Source organism: Humulus lupulus, chromosome 2 (assembly GCF_963169125.1).
Source record: "Humulus lupulus chromosome 2, drHumLupu1.1, whole genome shotgun sequence".
NCBI lineage: Eukaryota > Viridiplantae > Streptophyta > Magnoliopsida > Rosales > Cannabaceae > Humulus > Humulus lupulus.
The window spans coordinates 29,905,158-29,925,487 of record NC_084794.1 but is presented as its reverse complement, the minus strand read 5'-3'; the positions used below and the strand labels follow the sequence as shown (position 1 = coordinate 29,925,487).

General features: G+C 30.5%; 2 protein-coding genes across 2 annotated transcripts; one reads left to right on the top strand and one right to left on the bottom strand.

Moving 5' to 3' along the window:
- Nucleotides 1-2,464: 2,464 nt before the first annotated feature.
- On the bottom strand, nucleotides 2,465-3,256 carry LOC133814093 (uncharacterized). The gene has a single exon (XM_062247098.1). It carries the CDS (start codon nucleotides 3,254-3,256, stop codon nucleotides 2,465-2,467), a length of 792 nt encoding a protein of 263 aa, XP_062103082.1.
- A 6,406-nt stretch (nucleotides 3,257-9,662) lies between these two features.
- LOC133814092 (uncharacterized) lies at nucleotides 9,663-13,328 on the top strand. Its single transcript, XM_062247096.1, has 5 exons — nucleotides 9,663-10,390; nucleotides 10,522-12,000; nucleotides 12,081-12,386; nucleotides 12,476-12,575; nucleotides 12,660-13,328. Exons 1-5 carry the CDS (start codon nucleotides 9,663-9,665, stop codon nucleotides 13,326-13,328), a joined length of 3,282 nt encoding a protein of 1,093 aa, XP_062103080.1.
- The last annotated feature ends 7,002 nt before the right edge of the window (nucleotides 13,329-20,330 follow it).

The window sequence follows — 20,330 nt, the reverse complement described above, 5'->3', positions numbered from 1 at the left end:
GAGTTATGAGGCTCCTCAAAGTGCAAGCTGGTATTGGAAAAAGGTAGTTATGGTTAAGAACATTATCAAGAACAAAATGGAAGAATCTATATTCACCCAACTGAACTTTAGTATCTCTAAAGTTTGCTCTCTTCTTTGGCCGAAATCCAATGTCAGGAAAGTTTGGTTCTCTTCCATTTGGAATTGGCTGAGTATTCCCAAGCACAAGTTCATCATTTGGCTTGCTTGTTTAAACAGATTACAAACTAGAGAGAGGCTTCTGAAAATTGGTCAGATAGTTGATGCTAATTGTCTTTTTTGTGGTGCTCACTTGGAGTCCCACCTTCACCTCTTCTTTAGGTGTCACTTTAGCTCTACAGTGGCTCATCATATCTTTACTTGGGCAGATTTCAATGTGCATAAACTGGAGCTTGAAGCTTGTATTAAGAAGATGAAGAGGTCGAAGCATTCCAAATTCCGTCGAGAGGTCTATCTTGCCCTTGTGAATAGCCTTGTATATAATATTTGGGAAGCTAGAAACAATACTCTGTGGAATGATAATGTGTATACAGTTCATATTCTTGTACAGAAAATTAAAAGAAGAATTTGTAATAGGTTTTCTCTTTTTAAAAATGAGAAAACTAGTCATAGTGATTATAATTGGTTTGAGCAATTGAGCCATTTCTAGGCCTTTGTTCTTGAGTTTGTAACAGCCTTTGTTGAGCAATAAATTGATCCTTATTCATCAAAAAAAAAAAAAAAAAAAAAAACGAAAAATACTAAAACCAACTCTTATGACTTCATCTATAATCTCCTCTTCCCCTTTCTTTTCTTTGCTTTCCATCACAATATGTTATACTCAATGATAGTTTCTTCTACAAAGTTCAAGATCGTCTCCTCCTATGATCAAGCAATTGCCTATTGAAGAATTTCATTTTTTTTTTCGGACCAAATTAACCGTGCAAATTCTGGATTATCACTTTATTAGAAATCAAGTTCAAAGTGGGTTGATATATATTACTCATGTCTTAAGCAAGGATAAACTTACTGATATTCTTACTAAATCTCTGGCGTGTCAACAATTCCACATACTTACTTCTAAGATTGGACTCTCTCGTCCATCATCTATTTTGTGGAGGCATGGTAAAGATATCATAAGAGACAACCATTCAATATAAAAAAAATCAATATTGTAATTAATTATATTCACTTTTTTAGTTACCCATTTGAATATTTAGGTAGTTACCCATTTGTATATTTAGTCAGTAACTCATTCTTTTAATTTCTCTTTTCTATTTATTGTATTGTATATATTTATGTGCATCTACCAATGAAAAAGCTTGTGCCATAATTAATCAATTTTATCAATCTCTAAATTTCTACATAACCAAATACTCAATTGCACACATTATGTATGCCATACATTTTTCTATATGGATTAATGTCTTTTTCCTAAAATAAATAAACAAGAAAATACCCATCACGTTAGTGTCGCTAAAACAACCAACTAACCAGCTAGAATGCCGCAAATGTGAAGATTGAGTAAGTTGAGTTATATAACATTTTGTTGATTGTTTCTAACTTTCTTATGTGAAGTTAAAAAAAAAAAGGAGAAAAAAAAATAGAATGAAGTTGGTTGTAGAGAATTTGACTGGAACACTATTCTACATTGAAGTGGGGAGCGATGCCACTGTTACCGAACTAAAGCGCCAAATCGCTGCCCAAGAGAATCTCCCTTATGACCGTCTGATCTTGACTCTCACCTCCAATGATGACAATGACAACCGTCTGATCAACGACGTCCATGCCGCAGCAGTAGCTGGTAGGGTCTCTCTCGCTGATCATGGAATCCACGATGGGTCCCATATCTATCTCGTTGTCGTTCCTCCCAACGACAACCCCTTTTCTTTTCTCTAACCTTTAATAGTTTCATCGATAAAAGATAATTAATTGTTCTCTGTTTATGTATTTGGCAATTAGTGTAGTTCTTAATTGAGTTTTAAATTGGGTGGCAAGTGAGTTTATTCTCTTTAATGATATAGTCGCTTTTATCAAAATGATTGGAGTTTGAATGAAAAAGTACCAATGTTGTTTATTAAAATTAAATATTTTGTTAAAAAGTAAACATTCAAAGACTTAATTAAAATATAAAAACCTCAAAGGATTAGTTTTCTTACAAAATATATTAAAGTCATTAATATTACAAACCTTTTTTGTTTAATAAAGAATCAACTATGTTTTATAGCTCCAAAGTAGTAATAATAATAACAATAATCATTCACACTTGCAAGAAATTAAAACACCATTTGGACTCTTGAAGTTTATGAATTTGAGCATTAGAAATCATGCCATTAATTATAAGAGTAAATCATTTAGAATTAAAACTGAATAATTTCACATGATAATTTGGTGAAACTAGCACATATATAATAATAAAGACTTCTACAATTTTCTATATTCTAACTTTCACTAGCTCTAAGAATAATCAGAATGAAGAAGATTCACCACGAGTGACAGTTCCCTTAAATACATATAAGAAATCTCCATCTTCAACTCCATGCCACCTTAAGCTAGAACAATCACGCATGATCCTTTGTTTGTGTATGAACAAATAATCATCCAAAGGAAGAATTTTCCCACTCAAAAGCAGTTCCCTCAACTCATTAACAGTGCTAGAGTCACTCATCTTCAAAGGAATGCATGCAGCATTAAGCAAACTCGATGAAGTTTGCACCACTATGCTCAATCTTCTTGAAGGAAGCTCATCATCACCATCATCTCTTAGGCTATTTGCAGACTTGCGCAGCACAATAATCTCAGAGAACTCGCATACTCCATACTCGCTTAGCTTGCAAAAATCATCTTCTAATTCTGTTCCTGAAAAGAAGAGTGACATTCTTTTCATAGGTGTTCCATCAATGATGTGGATTTTCTCTTTGAGGCTATGAACAATCTCTGCTCTGTCCACTTCCATGTGATGTTGTCTAGATGAAAGCTTTACAAGAATTTGAATCTTATTGGGTTGGCTTAGAATAGGATGATGTGGAGGTTGTTCCATGCATTGTATGGTGAGATCAATTCTTGTTCCTTCGGTGATGATTGGATAGTCTTTCATGTATAGTTCATCAAATAACTCCCATCCAAGTATGGAAAGAGTTTGTGAACTCATTGCAATGCCCAAGTGTTGTTCTATCTTCCTTTTGATTTCAATAATTTGTTCTTGGTGTCCCACTTCTACCTCAATTTCATGTTGCAATATACAAATAATGACTTTCATGATTGTGCTTAATTTCTTTCTTTCATGCCACTAGATGAATCTATAAAGAGCACTATATATAATAAAGGATTTTGTAAGCCATAACAGTTTTTTATGGCTAGTAATTATGGGAATTGGGATTTTTTTCCCTATTCTTTTTGGTATGATAAGAAATTAGAATCATGTCAAATAAATGAGTAATGTCATTGTAATGCTTCATTCTGAGTTTCTTCTAAGCATGTATGAATCATGCACAATTCAGTTCACATGCAATAATTACCAAGAAAAAGAAAATTTTGGTATGATTAGATACCATTGAGCAATGTTACATTGCACACCATAATCCTCTTGGCCACTAAATTTTAAAGCGATAATACCAAAAACACCCTTCTGTTAGGTCTTAATACCTCTATTCTGGGAAAGCCCAAATTATATACCTTGTATGATCAAGTTTTTGGCATCAAATACATATAATATCCTTTCTGCCTCAAAATTTTGAACTTAAACTTTTGAATTTATCTTTATGTACTACCTACTTGATAAATAGCAAAATCATTGTTTGTTTTACCCCATATTTGTGCTCTTTTAACTTTTTGATTTTGTCCCCTCTCTAATACTACACAAATAGAATGGTCAATTCAAACCCCTTTGGCTTCTGTTTTCGTTATGAATTTGACTCTTAAATAACAAACTTATCCATCTTTATATATTCAACACTCACATAGCATAAATTTGTTATAAGGTAGATGACTAATATGTAGAAAGTTATTAATTCACTAATGTTTTTTTCGTGAAGAGATTAATATTCATAACTCATAAAACTTCAAGAAGGAGATGAGAATTGTCTTTTTTTTGTTTTTACTTATTTTTCGTAATTTACCTCATAATTTATTTTGCTTTTTTTCTTTCTTTCTGCAATGTCTATATACTAACTACAAAAGTACAATCTAACAAATTACAAAAAAATACATGAGTAAATTAATATTTGACAACCTTTTATGTAATTGGAGAAATAATAAACTTTTTTTTAAAGTTATTTTGTACTCTGATTTTTAAACTTTTATGAATTGTCTACACCAAAATATTGATTTTGTGACCCTTAAAAATGTAACTATTGTATGTTTTTAGTAACATTTATAGCTTTTGTTACATTTGTAACAAATGTAAAATATGCCAGTGTGAGTAAAAGCTAATGACATTTTCAAATGTAACTATAGTAACTTTTTAATGACATTTAAAAATGTCACTAAATGATAATTAATAGCATTTTCAAATATCACTATATTATTTATTATAATAAATTTTATATTAAAAATAATTTTAGTGACATTTGTACAAATGTCACTAATATAGTTTTGTGACATTTGTAAACATGTTATTAAAGTATTTTTTAAATATATTTAAAAGAATATTAAGCACATCTTTAACATTTAAATCATCCGTTTTATTTTGCATGTATTAAAGATTTTTTTATTTTTAAATATTTTTATACAAATTTAACTTAAAAAATATTCACAATAAATATATCCTAATAAACAACGAAAAAGTCATATAAATATTGTCAATAATAAATAATTGCAGCAAAATAACATTTCTTAAAACAACAACAACAACAAACTTCTACGTACAAAAACATTGAAATAAACACCAACAAAAAAAATGCATACATGAGTTTAATTTCTACAACATAAAATCAAAACATTGAGTCACCAAGTTGTGTATCTGATTCCCTTGGAACCTGCAAGAGAATAGCAAGCATATGTAATTATTTGTATACACATATATATAATGACATTTTATATGGAAGACAATTAGTTCTAATTTTTTTATTTAACTTACCACAAATGCTGTTGGCCATGCAATAGGCGCTCCAACAACTTGACCAATTGTCTTAAAATATCCATATGATTTAACCAGTTGTTCGTCGGGCTTAATAGGAACTTGTACTATAACTTCAGAAAAAAAGGATCCGAGCTTTTTTCCTCCAACTTCTTTTGATGGATCTCTACTTATAACGATACCAATAGCAATTGTTTCAGGCTCACTGGTGACACTTTTAAGATTGACTACTTCTCCAACCTGCATGTATTATTTATAAATGAATAATTTCAATAGTGGAGGATGCACTTAAATAGCTTTTAAAAATTATAATATAGTAGTAGTACCTCAACAACAGGAGTATCATATGCTGAAGATGAAAACCATTGCTGACGTTGAGTTTCTTTGTTATGTAAGGTACTAGCATTTATGGCCTACATATATAACAATAAATTAGCAAAATAACTATATATATTTTATAGGTTAGTAACTTAAAAATCAATAAAATAAAATAAATCTTAACCATATGTGAAGATGTAGCATTTTCATTACAATGTAAATGCTACACATAAATAAATTTAATGTAGTTAGTAAAACTTATTTTCAATAATCAAAATAAATGAAAAAATAGTAGTTTGACTAACCTGATGTGATATGTCATTGCCATTATTTTGCTTGCTCAAAATAGTCTTAGTAAGAATTTGAACTTGAGATCTTAGATCATTTATTTCTGACTGTAGAGTATCTACATACTCGTTTTGGTTTCTTCTCCAAGTTGATTTATCCTTCCACACATCAGATGGGCAAACACCAAATCCATACATGCGAACTGATCCATGTTTTTCTTTACCCGTAACTTCGGAAAAAACATCATTTTTACTCTTTTCTTTTGATGCATCTTCATTCAGTTCTTCTTTCTCTTGTAATTGTAACTATCATTGATTTAATATTGTAAACATGTAAGTTAAGATTAAGCTAAGCTAGCAAGCAAGAAATAACACATTAATTAAGAATAATTGGATCGTACCATTGCTTCTTTTGTTTTCTCATTAGCAATGCTCTTATCTTTTTTTGAGTAACATATTTTGAACATGGTTGCACGTGTTGGTGTACTTGCACCATCCTTTTTCTACAAAAGAACATATTGTTTTAATTCAAAAGCAATGAAATTTACCTAATTTTGAAACAATATTCAAATATTAATGTTGAAATACTAAATAAATTTTACCTGTAATGCTCTAAGTTGAGCAAAACTCTTTGTGCCAGTTGTATGGTTGTATTTTTTTTTCTGCACGACTAGTCTTGTTTTTAGCACTCTTTCTCTAAAAGAATATTAAAGATTAAAATGTAGTTAGTAAAAGCTTCTTGAAATATAATAAAAATAATGCAAATTAATAAAAGTTTGAATGAAAAACACCATTGCATTTTCTGTTGCCCAATATTTTATTAGTTCCTCCCATTGGTCATCATATACTCGTTTGTCTTTATATTTATTTTGCTCCTCAAAAGATAAGTGCTCCAAATAATAAGTTTTTTTAAGATAAGATTTCCAAGCTCTAAGTTTCCTACCAAAAGAGCTTGAGGAGGAATTTCAAATTTTTCCTACAAGAATTAAAGCAATGATCATTCACAAATTTAAATATATTAGGTAGCAATAAATACAATAAACAAATATTGAAATTACATAGTACCTACTTCAAATTTTAACATAAAATAACAAATTAAATAATCATGAAAACAATAATTAATACCTGTATAATTTTCCACATTCCAAGTTTGTATTTAGCAGGTACCTCATGCCAACTTTTATAATTAATTGGAGCATTTTTTCCATCTCTTACTAATGTCCCAATAAAGCTTGAAAATTTGCTTGCACTTTTATCATATGGCTGTCCAAAATCATTGCATGTGATTTTTATCTTCTCTCCATCACGGTTCCCCCATATTTCACGCATTTGTGTAGGACCTCAAGTTTTCTTTTCATCATTATCATTCATCAACATATTTGTAAATGATTCTATATTATCCTGTGAGGCCAATCTACATTGTATGTATGGATCCATAGCTGTTTTCAAGATTCAAAAAAATAAAGTAGTTATATATAATTTACTTCATTCTAAATTAGCAAAGAAAAAAGGCAATCAGTTCCACACAATCAGGAGCAAACAATAATATACTAAACAAGATTATTTTGGTATCTTCTAAACTTTTTTTCTTAACAATATACTCATATATATACACAAAAACTCTATCAATATACCTTATGACACTATCATAGGTTTGGCCACCTGGCTGTTGATTACATATCAATTAAAAACTTTAAAATGTTAGCTATTGAAAATGGTTATAGAAAGCTTAGTTCTTTGTGATACTCACATAGAGATCAAATAATTTAGCAAAGTCTAGATATGTAAATTTTTGGGGATTTTGAATGAAATCATATACAATAACTTTACTAGTTTATATACTTGTTTCTTCAATCTGAATTATTTGGAATAGGACCATTGTTTGGAGCTGCAGTTTACATAATTAGGTATATATATTTATATATATATAAAAAAGGAAGCCTAAGATTAGATAACTTATTAGATTACTAATATATTAAAGTTTATAAGCTTTCAGCCTAAGAATAACGTTATATGCTAGAATAGTTATTGTTATTCAATTGGCTATACAGTTATGTATTTAGGGATGTGTTCAATTAATGGGGTGGGAGCTGTCTTTATCCACCACAGGAGGCTAAGTTTATGGACTCTAATGTAATTTAAGATTTTCTTCATGCATATAATGGATTGAATGGTTAAAAATATGAACTAGATTGCTCCATTATTTTTTGGATATAGAGGCCAAAATGCAGAAATTTTATTTGAACAATGTAAAAGCAAAAAGGTATCAAACCATATTTGGCAGATTTTGAGTTCATGTGAAATTAAACAACATTTTCCATATAGAGGTCATACAAATTTTTTAATAAAAGAATTTGATGCATAAATAATCCAAGCTAATACGTATTTGTAAGAAGTCAAATTGAGAAAAAAAAAGTATGTGCCAAATGATTGGGGAAACGAGATGTGCAGGGGTAGAGGCAATTAATATTTACATATGTGAGAGGTATATATATATTTATACATATATATGATGTTTATATGCGAGAAACGATTGTATAAGGTAAAAATTATAAATCATAAACATTACCTGCATGAGATGAATCATCAACAAATTTGATTATAGCACTTTTGTCGCACCTTCTATGCAGTCTTTGATCTCACCATTAGCTTTCCTGTAACCTTTTGCAATCTTGAGATGGATTTGAAAATGTGAGTTGTATTGTTCTGATCAATTTTTCCTTCTAAAACAGTATACTTTGCAAAAACAACCGCCATTTTTTTCATAAATTTTCATTTAAGCGCTTTTTAAAAAAAATATATACACATTAAGGGGAGATGGTTATATATTTTACTTAAATTTTTATAATAAAATCGTTACAGTTTATTTTCAAACAATTTTATATATTTTTTAATTGTTCTAAATATATGATATTATATAATATTTTTTAGAATAATTTTATAATTCTCCCTATAAAAATGGGAGTTCAATTGACTATTTCTATTGAAATAGTATTGATATACCTATAATTTTTAAGAAAACATAGACGTGTGACACAGAAGAATAATATAAATCATTATTAATTTTTTTTTTGCTTGTTTAACGATAGATATTTTTCTTGTTGAAAGAAAACTGATATTTTTTAAAATATATTATATATATGATAGTATTTTATTTTTAAAATATATAGTTATTTACTATTAAATAAAATTCAAAAAGAAATTTTTTGAGTTCTGATATCTTATTACTAACGTATTTATTTTAATAAAATTTTAAAAAAATATCACATATTCACTTTTCCTATTTTTTTTTTGTTTAACGCTAGATGTATTTTAAGAATCTATAATATATATATAATAGTATCTAATTTTAATAATATATATACTTCTTCAATATTAATGAAATTTAAAAATAAAATATCTGCATCATAATATCTTATTATTTATTGATAGAAATATATATCTATGTTAAATTTTTTTGGTTTGTAATAGTATGTATTTCAAAATTTTAATAATAAGATATTTAAAACAAACCTTATTTTTTAAAATTTAAATTTAAGCAACTTAAAAAAATTACTAAACGAGCATAAATATCTATATATATATATATATAATTTTGCATCTCTATTTCTCTCATTCTCCCTCTAAGACTCTTTAATATTAGAGAACATGTATTAATGCTCTCCAAAGAAAAACACTCCACAATACTTCTTTGTCAATTTAGGAGGGAAAAACAAATTTTTTTAAAGGTAATTCTTCAATTATGGTTTTTATTTTATTTTCTTATTATTTTGGTGTATATAGAAATATAAGCTAGAAAAGTTGGTATTGGATCTTGAAATTTCCTTTTGAGTGTATGAAATTAAGATATTATTTATTCATCATTTGAGCTTATCAACAATGTTGTGTTTATTTGAAAATTTTGTATGACATGTGTTTTTTTTTCAAATAAACTAATTTTTATATTTTTTATAGGTATTAATTATCAACTCAAAAGATAAATTATGGATAAGAGTTGGATGAACCAATCTAGATTGAGCGATTCATATCAAGAAGGAGTTAATTTATTTATGGATTTTGCATTTAAAAATGCAAGTCATGAAGAAAAAATTATATGTCCTTGTGTAAAGTGTGTCCTTATTATATCTGTTACTCGAAAAATAGCATTTGAACATCTAATATGCAATGGATTTATGGATGGTTACACTAAATGGGTATTGCACGGGGAATCTTCTTCACATGCTGCACAAAATGTTGAGACTCTTCGTGATACTCATGAGTCAAATTATACTATTGATATGCAAGGAATTATATATGATGCAATTGGACAAAACATTGGAGACAACGAATGCGATGATGAAAATGACAATCTTCAAGGTGAAGGTGATGAACCAAATGCGAGAGCAAAAGAATTTTACGATTTGATGAAAGAAGCAGAGAAAGAACTTTACCCAGGTTGTACAAGTTTTACAAAGCTATCATTTGTTATTCAATTATTTCATATTAAGTGCATCTCTGGATGGAGCGACCAATCATTTGGCAAGGTACTTGACTTATTTAAAAGAGCATTACCAAAAGGTGAGACATTGCCCAACTCTTTTTATGAGACCAAAAAATTAATCAACGCTCTAGGACTTGATTACGAAAAAATTGATGCATGTCCAAAAGATTGCATATTATATAGAAAGGAGCATGCAAATGACACAGAATGTGAAGTATGCTCTACACCAAGGTATGTTAAATATAACAATTTATTTTCTTCTCTTTTTTATTTAGTTAACATTTTTTGAATTTCATATAAAACTTTTATATGACCTATACTTTATAATAATAATAGCTTTACTCTTTAATCATCAAAAATAGGAATGAAGCTAAAGTCTTGCGCCATTTTCCATTAATACCACGATTACAAAGATTATTTATGTCATCAAAAACATCTGATTTTATGACTTGGCATCATAACAAAGATCGTACAAGTGATGGTTGTATGAGACACCCAAGAGATTCTCCAGCATGGATGACTTTTGATCATAACCACAAGAATTTTGCTGCAGATCCTCGCAATGTTAGACTTGGGCTAGCTTCTGATGGAATGAACCCTTTCAAAACATTAAGTGTAAGTCACAGTACATGGCCAGTTATTTTGATACCATACAATCTTCCTCCGTGGATGTGTATGAAACAACCTAATTTTATTATGTCCTTACTCATACCCAGTCCAGACGCACCTGGAAATAATATTGACGTATATCTAAAGCCACTAATTGAAGAGTTAAAGGAGTTATGGGAAGTTGGAGTCGAAACTTTTGATGCATCTACAAAAAAAAAAAACTTTAACATGCGGGCATCACTACTATGGACAATTAGTGATTTTCCAGCATATGCAAACTTATCAGGATGGAGCACGAAAGGAAAGTATGCATGCCCATCTTGTCATCAAGACACTTGTTCTATGTGGTTGAAGCATAGCAAAAAGCATTGTTATATGGGTCATCGACGCTGGTTAGAAAATAATGACCCATTTAGAAATGATGAAAAATCTTTTGATGGCACAAAAGAGGAAAGAATGGCTCCAACCCCATTAAGTGGTTCTATGATACTAAATACATTAGCAGGCTACCAGATTAAATTTGGGAAGACAGTTGTTAATCCTCTATTGCCATACAGTTGGAAGAAAAAGAGTATAATTTTTGAATTGCCATATTGGAAGGATAATTTATTGCGACACAATCTTGATGTGATGCATATTGAAAAGAATGTATGTGAAAGTTTGATGGGGACATTATTGAGTTTAGATACAAAAAATAAAGACAATTTGAATGCGCGTCTTGATTTAAAATATATGGGTATTAGATCTGAACTTCATCCAAAGGAGAGCGAGTCTAAGAAAACTGTTATTCCGCCTGCATGTTTTACATTAAGCAAAAAAGAAAAAATTGTCTTCTGTCGATTTCTAAAGACAATCAAGGTTCCAGATGGATATGCTGCCAACATTTCTAGATGTATTGATGTGAGCAAAAGAAAAATTTATGGGCTCAAAAGTCATGATTTTCATATCATTATGACTCAATTACTACCACTAGCACTAAGGGGAATATCAAGTGCACATGTTCGTCTACATCTAACTAGTTTAAGTAATTATTTTCGCATGATGTATTCAAAAGTTGCCCGACCACAAGATTTTATGCATCATGAACAACAAATACCTATCATTCTTTGTAATCTTGAAAAACTCTTTCCTTCAGCATTTTTTGATATAATGGTTCATTTAGTAATACACTTAGCATATGAGGCAAGAATTGCTGGACCATCAGTTTATCGTTGCATGTACCCTATTGAAAGGTAAATATTAATTGATTTTCATTTTATTTATGCTTAACAAGAATTAATATTTCTTCTAATGTTTCTATGAATAATTTTAGGTACTTGTCTAAGTTGAAGTCATACGTTCGTAATAAAAGCAAACCGGAAGGTTGTATTGCCGAAGGATATTTAGCTGATGAATGTTTGACGTTTTGCTCAAGATACATGGAAGGTGTGGAGACAAAATTTAATCGTAAGCCTAGAAATTACATTGATGTGGAACCAAATGGAAAAACATTGCCCATTTTCCAAACGACGGGTCGACATTTGGGAAAAATAGATACTAAGACTTTAGACGAGGATACTAAAGTTAAGGCACATCGATATGTATTATTTAATTGCAATACCATAGACTCATTTAATGAGTGAGTGTTATTTATTATATCTTTAATAATAATAACAATAAAAACATGAAAAATCATATAATTATAACTAATGCTAATTCATTTTGTAGGGAACATCGTAATATCATTGCACAACAAAACTCTCGTCAAACAGCAATGACCATAAATCGAATTCATAACAATTCATTTTCTTCATGGTTTGCTAAAAAGGTAAGATTTTTTAATTTATACATTTTACATTAACTTAATGAGTTACACACATATTGAGTGTAGTTATTATTTTTATCAAATCAGGTGGAAGAATTATATGATAATGGAGATAATCGAGCTTCTGAAGATTTACGTTGTTTGGCAAATGGACCAAACAATGTTTTTTTTCGATTTAAAAAATATCTAATAAACGGTTTCAGGTTTCACACAAAAGAAATTGAAAAGAATTTAAGAACTCAAAATAGTGGAGTTATTATGACTGCTAAAACTCAAAGTTTCGCAAGTAGTAGAGATCCAAATCCTATTTTTGGAGAGGTTACATTTTATGGAATATTAACTGATATTATAGAACTAGATTATTCTTCAGGAAATCGTGTTGTGTTATTTAAGTGTGATTGGATTTCAAGAAGTGGCGTTAAAGAAGAGAAGGATTGCATAAGAGTCAACTTTTCAAAATTGATGCATGAAGATGAACCATTTATACTAGCTTCTCAAGCAGAACAGGTAATGTATGTGGAAGACCTCAAACACAAAGAATGGCATGTTGTTTTAAAAATAAATCCTAGAGATTATTATAATATGAGTGTGCAATCATACGATGAGAATGTGGAGTCTTATTTGCAAACCGAGGTTTGTAGCGCAACTATTAATGATGGGGATGAAGATATTAGTTTGGTTAGGAAAGATATCCAAGACATAACCGTTGATACATTAGTGTCGTTTGATACAAATGAGATGGATGAAGAAGCTTAGTGATTGTAGTTTTCATTCTTATTAACATAAATTGCTAAATTTTATTTCTCTTTCTAATTTTATGGAGTTCAATTTTATGTATTCAATTTTTTTTATTATAATTCTATCCTAATATTTATTTAGTTATTTTTTTTATCTATGAAATTAATTAGGCCTACAAAAATAATTTACTTTTGTCAAAATCACATTTAAACTCTTATTATAAAATTTTAATATAAAAAAAATTAAAAAAAATTGACAAATTAAAAATGTCACTACAAAATTTCAATAATAACACTTTTAAAATGTCACTAAAATTATTTATTTAGCTGACATTTTAAAATGTCACAAAATCCAATATTTTGTGTCATTTGTACAATGTTACTATTGATATAGTCTAGTGACATTTTGGGAATGCTACTAAAACTAAATTTTCACAAATTAGTAACATTTTTTATCAAATGCCACTAAAGAATATCAATAATGACATTTTAAAAAAAATGTCACTACATAAAATGTCATTTATTCTTACTAAAGTGACATTTTTGACCAATTGTCACTAAAATACTATTATTGTGACATTTTTTAACAAATGTCATGACCTAGTTTTGATAATTTTTGCAAAATGACATCTGTCTAAAATTTTGACCAGTTGTCTAAAAATTTCAACCATCTGTCTGAATTTTTTGACCATCTGTCTAAAAAATTTGAACCAAACTGTTTGGAGTGTCGTATGTCATTTTGTAAAAAATTATCAAAACTAAGTCAGAGTGCAAAATAACTTCAAAAAATAGACTATTTTGCCAAATGACTCTTATTTATTTCAACTAATTAAAAAAAATAAAAGATAACAATTTATAAATTCATATTGTTCCCCAAAATTTTAGCATTTAAAGCTCTATTTTTTTCCGATCATTAACTCGAAGTTGATAAAAGTATTTACTTAGTTTCAATATTTTTTTTTGTCGAGAATAGAATTTATTATTATTTAGATTGTAATGAACAAAGAGTAGAAATTGGAGAATAAATTTCATCTAACTAACAAAACTCATTGTCCTAAGAGTACGCTTAGTCAATCCATGAGTTGTAATATTAAACTTACAACCAACATGAGATAGAGATGTCATCAGAAAAGTAGACAACAAAATTTTAATATTAGTAAATACAATTCCCAGTTCATTTTGATAGGTTGTATTATTGTTCAAAGCTATTACAAGAGAAAGGGTATCATAATAAACTTCATCCAGATAGAGTTCAAGTCTTTGATCCCAAACGAGTGCAACCACGCAATAACTTCTACTTGAAAGCTGACAAGAATCATGCATGCTAATCCAACAGAGTTTAGTAAAAATCAAAATAACAGTATAACATAGAAAAAAAATAAACTAAATATAAAAACAAAACCACCACCTACACAACAATCTTAACCAAAAGGATGTTTCTTGATTCGATCCAACCATTTACTATTTATGTCCCCTTAAGAAAATACTAAAATCTTTTACTTGCTAGGTAATTGTAGAAAGTTTTAATTGGAATAAAAGGACACTTAAGTTCATTTTAAAGGCTTTCATAGAGCTGCCATTACTTTATTTTTTGGAGAAAGAATGATTGCTCCAAAATCTATTGTTTAAACACTTTAAATTGTTTAAAATATAAATAAATAATGTTACAATTGATATAGAAATTTATAATTATTATTTTTGTGTGTGGGCATATATGAAACCCAACATACAACTAAGTAATCAATTAATTTAAGTTACATTCCTAACGACTAAAGATATAGGGTAAAAATGAATAGTTTTATTTATTTATTATTTACGTGATAATTTTTTTGTCAGATATTTAGGTGATATTTTTTTTAAGGGTAAAAACATATAACAAAATCAAACCAAGGGAAGGCTAAATCAGCCATAATAGCTGATGAGGCAACGGGAGGATAATCTCCATAGAGGCTTTTAAGGTGGTGTTTAGAAGCTTTTAAAACTAAAGCATTCTTTGCAATTACATGGGCATCAATATTAGTAATTCTAGAGGTGTGAATAAACGAAGAATGATTTTACTTATAATTAATCATTCTCGAGGGTATGCCACTTTTAGAATATTGCTAAGTGGCACTAATAGTGTCTAACACCACCTTATATATGATTAGGAGATGTAAATAGGGCGGGTCCGCCCCGCCCCGCCCCGCAAGAGATCTCACTGAAAAAATTGGGGCTATACTGAGAACTAAAGTTGTCGGCAGAAGCCCTGATGATCTTGATAGAAAGTTCTCGGTACAACCTCGTTGGTAGATGTCAACTTCTACTGAGGACATTAAATATGTCCTCGATATATACTATACCGAGGACAAATGTTGTCGGTATACGGTGGATAATGTTGTCGGTATAGGTTGTCCAATTTTGTCATCTGCTCGGACTATATCCTCGGTATAGGCTGAACCAAGATTTTTTTGATGGTGTTGTTGGAAATGAGGATAAATTTCCCAGTTCAAGAACCTCAGATGAATCTCGGTAAACCAGAGATGAATCTAAGAACACAAATCAGTAAGACTAATTATCAAACAATTAGAAAACGAAAAATATGAAAGCATAAATCAACACAAGTATTATACAGGTTCAGAACAAGATCAATGTGATCTTGAACCTAATCCAGTTTTAGGAACCACTATCTCTTCTTTATTCAATCAACGAAATGAGTACAAGACTTCAATGGAGCTTCTTGGAACAATCTTGGATCAAACTCTTTAAACACTCAATCACACATGTGTTTTCCTCTCAATCCCTGAGCAAGCACTTTCCCAACAGTTGTGCTTCTCAAATACAGTTCCCCAAACCCAGCTCTCACAACCTTCTCAATACTCAATCTTGATTTCCACACTTGAGCGCTCTCTCGTCGAATCTGACTTTTCTGTTGTTTCATCTGTGTAGTGCTCTTCACTGTGTTCTTCTCTCTTCGTTTTTCTCTTCTCTGTTTTTGTTGTTTTCTTCTAACAAATGAATCCCACAAGTCCTTTTATAGACCAAGGACTGAAAGATAATGAGGTTGTTATGATAGTTGAGAACTAAACAACTCATTAACAGAATTAGTTGGGATTTGGAGAAACTACTCCCACATGTGTATTATTTATTTATTTAATTTGAATTAAAACTAAAACAATAGACCAAAATTAATATACTTATATTAAACATTTAAATAAAAACATAAGGGTCTGTTTGCTCAATCAAAATAAATTGTTGTCCTAAAGATGAAAATATAATAGTCTATAAAAATAAAACTCATACATAAGTCCTCCTACTGACTCGATCCTCCAACATTGGGATCATCAAGTGGTGGTGGGGCACATTGAGATCCTGGGGTGATAGAATGAGTCCAGATGTGCTCCTCTAATTGTCGAAGACACTCTCTCATCTCAATAATCTCTCCATCTCTAGTTTGTGGAGGATCAGTAGTAAATGGAGCTTGGTCCATTATGTTAAGGATACGACCATATCCTTTCTGGTGGCCATGTCGTTTTTCGAAGACAGTTTGTACCAATGACAAGTCGTCATCTTCAGGTGCACTCGAAACTAGTGTGGAACTCTCAGTATCAGTTGACTATGCCTACTGTGTGTTGCGATATGTGCGCAATTGTTCATATGATACAATATATAATGTAATAATGTATTGTAAATAAGCAATTAAAATTTTGAAAAATGTTTTAAAAAACTTAACATACCAAGGTTTTCTCGGCTGTTTCTGTCACCCACCATGTGCCTACTTTCTGGTGAGTATCCATCCAGGTATCCGGGATCGGCTCAAGTTACTTAGGATCAGCTCAAGTTGCCCAATCTCTAAATTGCGCTGTCACATACCTATTTTTTTTTTTTTAAATAATAATAAAGCGCAAATAAGAAAAACAAACTTAATTTTTTTTAATTAACTCACTTTTTAGTAGCGCAACGCTGGGATGGACTGAGAACCTCCGTAGCTGAGCTCTTTGAGTTTTTTCCTATTTTTCTTGTTGACCTCATAATGTTTATGCAAGAAGTTAATGTTAGTAATATATTAAATTAAGAAAGTTAAGTTAAAAAAAACAATTAATACCATCACATCTGGGAGTCGGAAAATCTCAATGGCTTTTTGCCACTACATAGCTGTACAACCACCATAACGATTTACTGGCCCATTATTTGTTAAATGTTCCTTAATATCGTGCTTCCAATTAGAATACTTTTTGGCACATTATGTATCATTGCTTCTCAAGATCCCAGAAATATGCCTTGGTCCATATCGCATACGCTCAATATCAAACAAAGAAGCCTAAATTATAAACATTTATTAATAAATATGATGTATAATTAAACAGAATAAACATAAATATTGAAATGACCTACCTCAAGATATGCAAGTATTATGTGTTTGGAGGCCTTTGGTACTTGTGACCATTGAGTACTGTCTGGATCTGCATACTGTCAAACAAGTAACCCTAGCTCTCTCGAGAAATTTAAGCTATAATCTTTGATCTCTTTATTTGTTCTCCCTCTCATGTCCCACTCAAGTGGGAGGGGACGCTCAAACTCTTCCCTTTTTCCTCGCATGTTCAATCACTTCTGGTGTTCACACTTGGTAAAAGGCGCTATTGTATGCAAATTTAGTATTTTTAAATTAATATACATTAAGTATTAAAAATTAATAACTTACTCAATGTATAATGTATTAGCTCATTCACATTTAGCTAGGATATCTGACGGTCCACGTGGAGGATCGCATCCTCCACCATCACCCCCGTGAGATGGAGCAATAACGTCAGCCATATCTGAAAAATATAAATATTAAAATTACATTTATACTAAATATAAATAAATATGCAACATAATTACTATAATAATCAATTAGTGTAAAACATAATTACTCAACATAAAATTACATTTAATAAAATCACATTATAAAATTACCACTTAATCATCACTATAATAATCTTCACTATCACCATCGGTTTCTATGTGTTCCTCTTCATTATCTTCTTCTATGAATTCTTCTTCACTTTCCTCATCATCTTCCCATTCCTCTTCTTCCTCCTCCTCCTCAGCCTCCTCAATTGCAATATTAAATATCTCAACAAACTCTAATGGAGCCCCCGTACATTCAAAGCTGATTTGTGGTAACAAACCAAGATCAACGAATAATTCGAAATCACATGAACTAGTGTCATGCATAACATCTACTTCTACATCCTCTAGTTGTTCTTCAACTTGTGGGATGTCCCACACATTTTTGTGATGCACTTTTTGGATGATTTTCCAGTGATATTTATTTTTAAGGTCATCAATGTAGAAATTCTGGTTAGCCTGAGTTGTTAGGAAGAATTCATCATCTTTAAACGCTTCCAAACTAGTGTTAATACTAGTTATGTTTTGCTCAGACTTTAATCCAGAAGATCGATTAGTGTCAAACCATTTGCACTAAAATAATACAACATAACAACCAGAAAGATATGCCATCACTAAAACTTCTTCCAATTGGCCGTAATAAGTATTATTTTCAACTCTCGCTATAGAGACTCCACTATTTTGAGTTTTATGATTCTTGTCCCTGTCATAACACAAAAATCTAACTCCATTAACAACACATCCAGGGTACGAAGCAACGAGATTAGAAGAGTCGTTTGCTAAAGAGAATAACTCTTCATGTACTTTCAAAGAACCCGTTTGTCGAAGATGATAAATCTTATTATAAAGCCAAGTAGGAAATTCATTTCTAGGTGGTCTTCAACACATCTAGAATGAAGAATTTCCATATGCTCTCTACAACGAACAAAAACAATTCATTTAAGAGTTACTAATAAGTATTATAATAAACATGAAATGAAAAGATGAACTACTTAAAGTACTTACTGAAGATATGGTAAGATCTCATTGCAGTTATTTAGAAATATACCAATCTGATGTTTTTTTTCACTTCATCGTCCAAAGTTGACAAAGATTTTTTTACCAATTGGACGACCTTGAGATCGAAAGACCGACATCTTTTTAAGTGATGGACCAACATTTACATTTTGGTCTAGTCGATTGAACCTTGTGTGACGCCCCACGTCACTATGGCTGCTTTTTGGAATGACGATTGGCCCTACAAACCAACACGAGTCTTTTCAGCGTGCTTTGTCCTCACTCACATGCTTCCTAGGAAAACTTTCCAGGAGGTCACCCATCCCTAGATTACCCCAGGTCAAGCACGCTTAACTTTGGAGTTCTCAAGTGATGGGCTACCGAAAAGAAGATGCATCTTGTTGATATAGGTAGTACCCATTGTTAGGAAAAATAATATTGCCTCAATGGAAATGGTAAGATAATGTTACAACTCTATGCAAAATATTACAATGGACAAGATTGATTAAATAAAGTGTTACAACTCTATAACTGAAAATACAAATAAAACAAAGGAAATGAAGAAGATGATGAAGAAGAAGAGAATAGTAAAGTACAACTCAAAACAAAAGTTACAAGTAAAATAAAGTGTTTGGACCAAATGAAGAGATTACAACTCTTAAACAAAATATACAAGTAAATAAAATAAGAGAATAAGAAGAAGAACAATAGAATAAAAGGAAGAACATAAACCACAAACAAACTCTCACTTACACAACCTAAGTGAAGAGGATTGGGGATCACCAACTTGATCAAGGTTTAAAACCTTTGTCCAAAAGCTTATTTCCCCCTAACTCAAGCACTAAGGGATCTCTCTCAGATTTTGGAAATGCTTTCTGGAATAATCAAGCCTCAAGGTGTTTCTAGCCAAGTGCTCTAGTGGATAGAAATGGTGTGTCTTACAAGTGAGCATTAGGCTCCTATTTATAGAGTTTAGAGACACCCTTTGAATTTCAAATTCCACCAACCCCCATGGCTGTTACCAATGATTAATTGGGTGTTTTATGGAATTAAAATAGAGAATTGGGAGTTACTAAGCTGTTGGAATCGTTCAAAGTTGGATAAAAAACTGAAATTATAGAAGCTGTCAGGCATTAGGGCCGCGGCGCTAGTTCCAGGC